Source organism: Sardina pilchardus, chromosome 3, assembly GCF_963854185.1.
Source record: "Sardina pilchardus chromosome 3, fSarPil1.1, whole genome shotgun sequence".
Lineage (NCBI taxonomy): Eukaryota > Metazoa > Chordata > Actinopteri > Clupeiformes > Clupeidae > Sardina > Sardina pilchardus.
In genome coordinates, this window is record NC_084996.1 from 17,513,916 (window position 1) to 17,524,966 (window position 11,051).

At 42.7% G+C, this 11,051-nt stretch overlaps 2 protein-coding genes across 3 annotated transcripts in view; one reads left to right on the plus strand and one right to left on the minus strand.

Annotated features, from left to right (window-relative positions):
- Positions 1-210: 210 nt before the first annotated feature.
- bri3 (brain protein I3) lies at positions 211-6,293 on the plus strand. The gene is made up of 3 exons (XM_062532245.1): positions 211-769; positions 1,572-1,686; positions 4,617-6,293. Exons 1-3 carry the CDS (start codon positions 595-597, stop codon positions 4,747-4,749), a joined length of 423 nt encoding a protein of 140 aa, XP_062388229.1. The 5' UTR covers positions 211-594; the 3' UTR covers positions 4,750-6,293.
- Positions 6,294-6,597: 304 nt separating this feature from the next.
- The window catches only part of baiap2l1b (BAR/IMD domain containing adaptor protein 2 like 1b), a 39,681-nt gene continuing 35,227 nt past the window's right edge, over positions 6,598-11,051 (minus strand). For both annotated transcript variants that reach the window (XM_062532243.1, XM_062532244.1), the window contains 2 exons: positions 8,883-8,923; positions 6,598-8,088 (listed from right to left, as the gene is read on the minus strand). In XM_062532243.1, coding sequence (XP_062388227.1) covers positions 8,013-8,088; positions 8,883-8,923 — 117 coding nt within the window. In that variant the 3' untranslated portion in view covers positions 6,598-8,012. The remainder of the gene's footprint in view (positions 8,089-8,882; positions 8,924-11,051) is intronic.

Consider the following 11,051-nt stretch of genomic DNA (forward strand, 5'->3'; position numbering starts at 1 on the left):
TTATTCAGTTAACTTAAACAAAAAGCAAGGACGTTTCAAATGTCGCAGCAGATCACATTATTACAAATATTATAAGCCACCTTGAGATATATCTGCGTCAAAGTAGCGGTGCTGTTGCGTTTGTGTGGCGGTAAAGAGGAATGTCGCTTTAAGACGCGCTGCGCTTTGTAGACGCCCATCGCATCACATGATTGCTGTCTTGTGACAGACCCGATAGCAGGAAAACGATTTTTGAGTTTCAAAGGAGTTTACGTAAACAACTTTGAAGGTGATGGTGGACCAGAGATGAGTTGGTAAACGAAATGGCGTTAATTTAAATGTAACCCAGTCTTAACTATACGTCGTCTTAATCTGACCAAGTGGTAATGGGTTTGGGGGGTATTACCGACTTGGCGCATGGCGAGTGGTGAAGTTTAGTTTCTTGGTCGCGTTGTCTTTGTTTTGTCACACGTTTTTACTCTTTCAGTCGCGCACACAGGCACTTTTTAGAATTGCATGACGCTCAGGGGAAGTCAACAAAAATCAAGACCTCAAGGTGAGAGTGCAGGCAGCTGAGATAACAGTGATAAAAAGAAACCACAAAGCGTGACCACCATGTCGGATATGGATAATAAACCCCTTCTGCAAGACAAGCCCCCAGCCTATAACACTGTTTCGGGGCCGTATGAATATGGTCAACAGCAAAATTATGGCGCTATCCCAGCGGCTGGCCCGCCACCTCCTGGATTCCAGCAGCCACCGCCGCCCTATAACTATCCCGTTGGACAAGGCAAGTGTACTTTCCCATTTAAAAAAACAATGTCTCCGCCTTATGTTTATGAAATATCTCACCTTCTATGTGACCTGGTAGCCATACAGTTTTTAGGTTGCTACTGGTATACCTTCATAATGAAATAATTTAACATGGTTGGAATCGGTTTAATATAGCTCTAAATCTTTCAGATAAGGGCCTCACATAGGCTAAGGATAGTTTTGAACTTTGCTCGGAACAATGAATGTTATTGATGCCTTCTAAGGCCTACAGTGCGGGGGCCGCTCTTAGTAAAAGTGTGTCTTGTTGTGTGAAGACCAAATAGGCTACTGTATTGAGGTTTTTTCCCCCAGTAAAAGTTCAGGATCGTTTGAGAGTACATAATAAAGAAATGTTGGCTACTGCTCTACAGTAACGCTTTACAGGGAGATTAAAGTAAGGCTGTAGGCCTATCTTCTCTGAACGTCTCTATCATAGGCTACATCAGCCTGCCTGTTTCACGACATTTGGCATTTGAAACTAGACACAGAACAAGTATAACTGCTTCCTCATATGCCATATTTATAGCCAGGCTTTTATAAACGGGTTTATTGTGTTATAGGTTTTTCACCTAAAGTTACTGTCGTCTTCACTATAAAACCCTCCTCTCTTCATTGATTAGATATAGATTAGAATATAAAGGCTACTAGTTCGACCCCTTAATTGTGGTTGCCCTTTGAAACTTAATTGTACACAATCTTCAGCAAGTGTTTCGGAGGTTGTCTGACAGTCAGATGTACATCAGGTCTGTGACCAGTCTCTGTGCCCTCTCTGACTGCAGCTTATCCGGCTCTGCCAGGCCAGATGCCCGCAGTGGCTCAGCAGCCCACCTTCGGCGGCTCGTACACCATCATCCAGCCCTCTGTTGTTGTGGTAGGGGGCTGCCCTGCCTGCAGGTAAGTCTGCCCACCAGAGAAACAGGCTCTCACTGCTCTGAGTCCAAACCACCTTAATGCTTATAAGGCACAATGGTGACTGAGTGGTTTACTAACTTATATGTAGGCAGATAAATAGGTAATTAGAAGTACTTTTAGTACCACATTTGTCTATTCTGTGTTTTTCTACCCATCATTTCACCTAAAAAAACAACAAAACATTGTAAACACAAACAAGCATGTCAAAGGAACTCAATATGAAGAGAGGTCATCTATTGTGTGTGAAAAAAGTGTATTGAGTTTTCTGGCCGTTCAGGGAGTCACACATATGGTAAAAGTCAGATATTTCAGTGTATCAGGAGTTCTTTATGAATCATTAAGCTACATGACTATTGCCAGTGGCATCTCCCTTTGAGTGCTCATCACAGAGTTCATCTTCACTGAGTCATTGTTTAACCGAAACACAGTGACTGGAGCCAACCGTTGTGTCACAAGAGAACTTTTGCGGGTGGCTTATTTCCTGTTTAAAACCATGTGTTGCTATGTAATCAGAAACCGTGTATTTTTACCTTGCACAAAAGTTCCTTTTTAATTTTTTATTTATCTATTTTTTTAAAAACCATTTAGATATTAAGGCTTAGTGTTAGATTCACCTCGCTTGAAATTCTATTGGACTTGTCTTGTCTACTTTCTTGGTCATGCTGTGGTTGAAAGTCATCACTCATGTGACTGTTATGGCAGCAACCATGTGAGTGTCGGTTTGTTCCCCGTGTCATAATTCTCGACTTTCTAGATGTGATGCAGAAGCAGCGAATTTGTTGCTGACGACTTCCTCTTCAACTGGGAAAAGTGATAAATTACATTGTTAGCCAACCTAAACCAGCTGTCCCCCCCCCCCCCCTTTTCCCACTAGTCTCATTACGGGAGGACAGTCACTTTGCACTTCTTTCAGTTACAAAAATTGGATGGATTGGCCATCTCCAAATGGCATTTGTTGTCTTTGAAATCGTCTTACACTTGTAGAAGCAACACTTGGAGTATAAAATCTGTAAAAGTGTTGTAGAGACCATTATTCTCATTAGGTCAACCTCATAGCCCCTCTCAGATGTCTCACATGTCCAAGCATATGAATGCCTGCATATATTTTGTGTGAAAACATTTGGACAAACTGCCGTATCCACCACAAATGACAAGGTAAAACAAATATTTTAGAGTGATATTGCAATTCATGGAAGTTCAGCAATAGCAAGTTTTGAATTCCAAGAAGAGTGCGCTATAAAATAATTTCTTCTATTGTTTAGTCATTCGTGATGCATCTGTGCCAGTGGCTTTAAAACCAAGAAACTTTCTGTTCCCTTTTAGCTACGGCATTCCAAGCCTAGTACTCCAGTACCTTACTTATTTTAAGTATCAGGAAAGTCACATTATTGTGTTTACATATGGCCTGCCACCATAATCATCATAATTATCACTTAAACTTTTTACTTTAATTCTTAATGTCTTTTCTCACACATTATTTTTGCTATTGCAGCATGTAACACAGCTGTTCATAGTTCATCCTTTCTTGGTCTAGCTGTTAAAATAAAGTTCAGACTGCTCAGTTTAAGTAGTAGTAAATAGTTCTAATAGAAAACTAGCAAGTACCTAAGGAACATTCAAAAACCAACAATTCCACAGTTGACACCAGCAAAATCTTGCCTAGCATATAATGTTTGTTCAATAATATGCTATTATTATACTAACAGGTGTCTCTTGGTAGTTGTCAATATTAAGCCGTAAAAGCATACAGCATATTTTTGTTGGGTGGTCCCATCAGTTAACCTGACTTTCGCCAGATCCTGTAGTTCGCTGTCTGCTTCACACAAGGATCTGGGACTTCTCGATAGGAGATGTATTTATGAAGGCGGGTCCTTGTAAAACATCCTCGCATGTGATTTGATAAACCACTTGCCTGTTATCTTGCATGACGTGCTAGGCTTCTTCAAGCTCTTGCCAAACCCGGTCGGAAGAAGAGTAAAAACATCCTTGCCACCAATAAATGTCTTCAAAACTATTCTCTGTTAATCTTTTAAAGAATGAATACTCGATAGATTCGACAAAACGGTTGAAATAGCAGAATCAATGTCAGCACAAGACTCCTCGCTGCGTGCCGCCATTGTTATTTGAATCAAACACTCGCTTCGGCGCTCCTGATTGGTTGTTCATTTTTTGATCACTGGCAGGGGTTTGGATTGCCCTCGCGTCCAGACCCTTGTGTGGAGCTCAGCGAAACGCCTCTGGTGGAGCATGGCGGAACTACAAGGGTCTGGCGAGAGTCAGGCTACCCATCAGTACCCCAGACTTAAGTAGTGTGTAGCGTGGTTGGTAAATGGAAAAGACGTATTTATCAATATACCATCAAAGCACATTTGTGACCCTTGAAAGCGAAACCAGTCGCTTTGTTAAAATTTGCAAAATTAAGTTATTATGCTCACATGAACGGCCATAAACTAAGCTTTCCAATGATCTGTATATCGAGGGTATTACACAAACTATCGCTAAGATAACTGCATCCAAAGTTGACATGGTTCTCCCGTCACAATATGCCAGAAGAGGAGAAATCACCTTTTTAAGCAGCGTGGACAACAGGAATGACTGCTAATGTGTTGAATCTTCACTGGCTTAAACAGTCAAAACGTATGGTTTTCCGTGAAATTAGTTCATGATATGAAACTGTAGACTGTTTACTGTCGAATTAATGCGAAAACTTGAAATTCAACATTTTAACCTGGAAGTTTGTTTATTGTGGATTTTCTCAAAATAGCATCGTGCGCAAAGCGACTGATTTCGCTTTGCAGGGTCACATTTATAGATGATGCCTCAGAAATGGTGAAGTCTCTGCCTACTGTTGCTGTAAAACGTGTGAAGCCAGCAGAGACGAGAGGGTATGTTTGTGTGGCTCCTCTCCTCAGGGTTGGGGTGCTGGAGGACGACTTCACCTGCTTGGGCATCCTGTGTGCCATCTTCTTCTTCCCCATTGGCATCCTCTTCTGCCTCGCCCTGCGCCAGCGGAGGTGCCCCAACTGTGGTGCCACTTTCGGCTAGAGCCACCGAGGACCAAAACGGAGCAGCGGCCAGAGTGATGGCGGCGGCGGCGGCGGCGGGGGCCCAGACCTGGCCCAGACCTGGCCCCTCTTGTCCATGCTTTTATCTTTATTTTCTCAATCGTATTTGCACACCAGTAATGCCATGCATAAAAAAAAACAACCATTTATTGATAATGAGAATCTTATTTTTTAAGATGCATGTGATGATACATTTATTGTTCATTTTTACGTGACGAGACAATGTTAATGATCGACAACTCGGTGATTAGCTGCCCCAATCCTGACCTCTCTCTCATCCAATCATTGGTGCCTTTACTAAGTCAGAGTGTGATTGTGCGAATGGAGCTTGAGATCTTTGCTCTCCTCAGCAGGATGTGGACTATAACCCCACCCACTGGACTAGCACTCAGGTGGAGGGGGGAGGAGTCTTGCTGTCGCACCTCATTGGAGTGACTAGCAGGAGAAGTGAAGTTAGACGAAGACCATCATGTCGGCCATTTTTTTTTTCTTTTTGTTTTTTAAACAGAAAATGTGCAGGTCACTCCGGTCTATGCAGTTATCTGAACTATTGCCGCTGACCAGTGTGTTCTGGGAAAAGGGAACAAGAAGCTGTTCCAGTCATGTGTCTCCCTTGGTGTGGGAGGTTTATGGCCAAAATGGTGTTGTACACCTAAGCAATCATGCAGTCCACCACTCAAAGGACTAAACCTGCTGTTCATCTCTCTCTCCCTCTCTCTTTCTTCTCTCTCTCTCTCTTCCCGAGGCCTCTCTTCTTAATCCTACTTTTTATCTAGAAAATCTTCTTAAACTGATTCAGTTACTTCTACAGAGTTGGTCCTCTCATTTACTGTCCTTTTCTACAAGTCAGTTTGCTTGATTAGACGCTGTTTATCTCGAAAAATCACTGCAAGTTTATACAAATATAGTTTTTTTTTTTTTTTAGAAACAGCGCTTGCCTGTTTCTTCTCTTTTGGGGGCCATAATAATCCTTGCACTGCACTGATATTTGCATTTAGCATTTGTATGAAATGGATGATGCTTTCAGATAATGTTTTGTCTGTCTGTACATGGTATATGCAGCCTTCAGGTAAACTGCCAGTGTAGCTGTGCAAATGAAAACCTACAGTTGTTGCAATAAAGTCATTTCTAAGTCACGCCATGTCCGCATGCCAGATGAGCTTCAATGCACATGATTTTTTTGTTTGCTTTTTTTGTTAGGTGATGTAAACTGAAGCTTATTTTTGGTAATGACTGTAAAAAGTGTTGTGTTCATCATGAATCAATTGGAAAAAAATGTCTTATTTTTTTGTCGCTCATGTCCTTGTGTGTGTGTGTGTGTGTGTGTGTGTGTGTGTGTGTGTGTGTGTGTGTGTGTGTGTGTGAGTGTGTGTGTGGAAGGCTTGCTAATTGTAAAGTTTAATGAAAGGGTATTTTAATTTTCTGCTCAGTCTCCTTCAGAACACAGTGCATGCCGTCATGATCAGTCCGCACTTTTTATATGAGAGAAATACTGTAAATTAAAGTATATGAGTGCAACTTGAATGACTCTGAAGTGATCTTTTAAAAAAGATTATCCCCTGAGGACATTAACGACTCTATATATCTGGACAGGCAGTCTAGGGACAGATAATGAGGCTGGGTATGTCCCATTATTCTGACAGAAAAGGTCTCATTATGTACTTCTGTCCAGGTTAAAGCCAAACAGAGTAATACGGCAATCATTATCTTGGAATAACAGGCTTTAGACTCATCTTTACAACATGCACTCGAGAACGAAGAGCGAATTTTTCGTCTCTTAGTTATAATGTTAATAACCAGTAATAATCAGTTATGCGGGAATAACATCCACCTTTGCAGAAATAAAACATTTATTTGTGTCTTGATAGAGCAAGCATGCAACCTAACGTCACATGATAAACAGCAGCAAGAGAAAATCAAAAGAAGCTTTGCACTAGGCCTCTGAATGGCTTCCCTGAAGTGCCGAGTTGAAATGGCAGTCAAATGTAATGAAGGGAGAAACACAGTGTTAACTTTGCACCTGCACAACACGTCTTTCGGGTGGACGAAAATACAGGGGTGAAGTACAGTAGAGGTTAAGGCAAAAGTGCTCTTCACACTGTGGATCAAATCTAGCCGTACACATCCAAAAGTATCCACAGTAAGCAAAAACACCTAATAAACTGAAAGATGTGGATCAAATCTTGCCCTACACATTCAAAAGTATCCACAGTAGGCCAAAACACCTAATAAACTGAAGGACTGGCTGAGTGTAGTACAGTAGGTCTAACATCTTTGTCTGGAACCGTATGTATGCAGACAGTACTTGAATAGCTGGGCCATGGCACAGAAACTACAAGTGCTGTTGAAAGTAAAGAAACACTTAAATGAAGTCCATGCTGCAGAGAACACATTTACAAAGCATGGCTCTATTGTATATATCTGCTACTGTGTGTGCTTCCATGAGAGAAGTTCAGTAGATCCCCTAATCTATCCTGGGTGAAAGGGATGAGCTCAAGTCTCACAAAAGCCGCCTCAGTCATTTCAGACAACCAGGCCTGCCCAGTCTCTTCATTCAGCATCATATGTCACAAGTCACGACTGTGAACTGCGATGGCTTTGTGTCCCAGTCCTACCTTCGCTTCCAACACACACATACATTCCTGCTGCACACAGAGTAGAGGATTTGCTACAGTGTGCTCATATTATATGCCTCTCCATCTCGAGCCCATGTGTGCATCATAGATATCAGTAGGTATTTAAAATATCGTTTGTCAACAGAAAAAGCACATAATCAAAACAACACTAGCAACACTATCAGAGGGCCATTCATTCAATGTCAGCCCCACATACAGTATACATTCAGTATTTGTCCTATGGCAACATTATATCCTTAACAGTTACTCAACTTCAACAAGGTACAGGTCAAATCTATCTACATAGAGAGGGAATGTACAATTTTAGATATGTGTCAACTTGCTTTTGTTGCATACATTGCCTGTATCACTAGTGGCAATGTCAGAACTGATGTTCAAAAAGATTTGCAAAATATACATATACTGTATCTCTTTAAAAGTTACATAAATAAATGTACTAATATACTCCGCTCACAGTGCCAGACCGATTGTATACAGCAGTTACATTGTCTACTCTAAACAATACAAATGAACACAAAACTTGACATCTTTGACATCGCCTCTCTCCACAGACGTCCGAATCGGTCCAAATCAGTCCCTGCGTCGTGCTTGAGTCTCTGGGCTCCACTCAGATGTGGGGGGCCGATCTGTCATTGGTGACGGTGGGCCGCAGGCGGACAGTAGCAAATGGGTTCCCTCCTCCTCTGTTGGGGGACAGGGGTGAACGTGTGTTACCGTACAGGTCGTAAACAACCACACATAATGGGACTCAAAACATCTCTCCACAAATCCATACAAGTCAGCCAGTCCATCTTTTTTAATTGCTGTGCGTGCTGTGTCCAGCCGAGGCCTGGCTCTGGTGCCTGTCTGCACACTCCCAGGACAAGTCTACAGTGCATTTTCAGTATCACTATCACCGTTAATAATTACAGAAAAACATAGACATATACAGTAGTTATTTGAGTCCTCCCTCCAGGAGAACCCTCAAAACACAGCAACACTTTACATCTTTACTTTACACGACGAAAACAGATGGAGCTCAATGCTATAAATGTGTCACACCACTGTTATCAATAATTGTTGTGTGTTAGTAACCAACGTGCATTTGTTGTAATAGGCTATTGTGGCTTTGACAGTTTCTGAGAGTTGTGATGACAATGACTGGCATGTTGCTTTACATCAGCTGTCCTGATGACTTATTACAGTGTTTGCCTTGACATATTTATGACCATGTAATGTCTTCCATGCCAGAAGGCTTGAGTAAAGTGATACTGAATGACGAGGAGTGAATGCAGCTGGCTACTGATCCTCCTCCACAGTCAGAAGCTTTCTGGTCAGAACCCCTACAGAAATTTCTGGAAGAGTTTTTATTGTATGTTGTTAAGAACCAACCTCTGACAAAGAAATAAAATAAATCTAAAGTGTCAGCATTTAGGAATTAGGTAACGGCTATCGTACAAGGCCTATACACAGTGAATCCTAAGAGACAGATACTCACGCAAGGAAAGGTGGTCTTGAGATTCCATTCATTCTGTGCACCTGTAAAACCAAACAAAACAAGGGAGCATTACATAAGCACTCAGTTCACAGTCTGTGTTTCTTTCTCTTCATGCACACACACACACACACACATGCTGAAGTATCAGATATAATCAAGGCTAGTCTCTGTTGCCACAGAAACCACGTTCCTGTGCCCAAACAGGATAAGGCACCTGAGCATACTCACTACCGTGTGATCGTATCAAACAGATGTCAGGAATGCTGCACATCTGGAAAGACATGTCCCATGCTACTGTACCTTGCGCTAAAAACCTGACAGTGCAACATTCTACTGGTTTATACAGTCACAAGACTAACTAACTAACTTGTTTTGTATTATTTCTTCAGGCTATTAAGGAAAAATACAGTATTTGTAGGGGGCCCTTACTGTAGTGACACATAATAACACAATAGTTGCACTGGAGAGGTTGAATATGAGACAGCAATGTTGTCAGAAAGCATTTCAACAGTAAAGCAAGGGGCCCTTTACTTTAGTAAAATGACAAATGTCTTCCAGAGTATAAATGTGGGGAATATAATTATAAATGAGGTTCAACACCGTATAAAGAAGTGCGCCATCTCCATCATCAGCAGCTCACCATTACTTCAATTTAAAAGAGGAATAATGAATTATTCAAATTCCATGCTGCATATGATGAATCTATTTCAATTAATACTGCAGCCTGGCTGAAGAGTGATGGATGTGGGCTCTGCCCTTGTTCCATCTGGAGTCACTGCCATTTCATTTTGCCATTTCATCTCCATAGTGGGGCTCTCTGAGTTGCACTATCCCTGACTGGCCACAAGAGGGCACTGTCCACCTTTGTGCTGCGCCAGCAGTCCTCAGTGACCCTGCCCTCCGCAGTGGCTCATCATCAGCTCGGCTGGGCTCATCTGCGGGCTGCCACTGTCCAGCTGTCTGTCTGCTCTTAATCCCGATTTTAATAATCTCAGAGGGAGCCGAGCGGAGCCGCCCTGCCAGACCCGTCCAAATTCTCAACTGGACGTTCGGCCATCAGTCCAAGGTGTCTCCTCTGTCTCTTTAGACTCTCTCTCTCTCTCTCTCTCTCTCTCTCTCTCTCTCTCTCTCTCTCTCATACACACACACACACAAGCATACACACATTGTGCTTGTGAGATAAGGACACTGAAAGTCTGAGGTATTGTGTCCTAACGTGGAGACATTCAGCATGTGAAATGTGAATGTGTTTATCTGTCTATCTGTTGTTATGCTGTTTGGATGCCTGCATGTCAGGTTCAAATGTTCACTGATGAAACCAACTCACACGCAGGTGGGACACACCCATAGTTTATCTCTCGCTCGCTCTCCCCTTCTCTTTCTATCTCTCTATCTCTCTCTCACTCTCTCTCTCTGTTTCTGTCTCGTTCTTTGGTTACGGGGGGAAACTATTTGCGTAGTTGAACCTGACTGTCCTGGACAATTGCTGAAAAGCCACAGACAAATGAGGACATGTTTTTTTTTTGTGTACACTGGCAGGTGCACCTGTCTCTTTGTAGTACCCGTTCATGTCTGTGTGTGTGAGTGAGTGAGTGTGTATGTGCTAATGTGTGTATGAGAGAGGAACAGAGAGAGAGAGAGAGAGAGAGAGAGAGAGAGAGAGAGAGAGAGAGAGAAAGGGAGTGTAGGTGAAGGTTTCAAGTTGATGTGTGCTCAGGTGGAATTCCATCGGATGTCCAGAAGAATATTCACTCTCACCAGGCCGGGAGAGAACGGGGCGGGAGGAGAGGAGACAGAGAAGAGAGACAGATGAAAGACATGATAGAGGGAAAGATAGAAACTGAAAAAGTACAGATAAAAAGAGGGCAAAACCACTGGAACGAGAGCGAGGGATGCAGAGAGCTCAGAGATGGACTGATACGACGGGCGAAACTCCAGCGAGGGAGCTGATGAATATTTCACGCCGGCCGAGGGAGCACGCCACAGTGGCCCTGTCTCCTCTTACCGCTCGCCATTCAGCCGGCCGCACCAAACATCACAAATCAGAGCCAACAGCACCACACACACGCACGCACGCACGCACGTACGCACACACACACGCAAAGGTAGCCCTAGTTGGCCACAAATAAACCCACCACGTGTGTGTGTGTGTGTTGGGTGTGTGTGTGT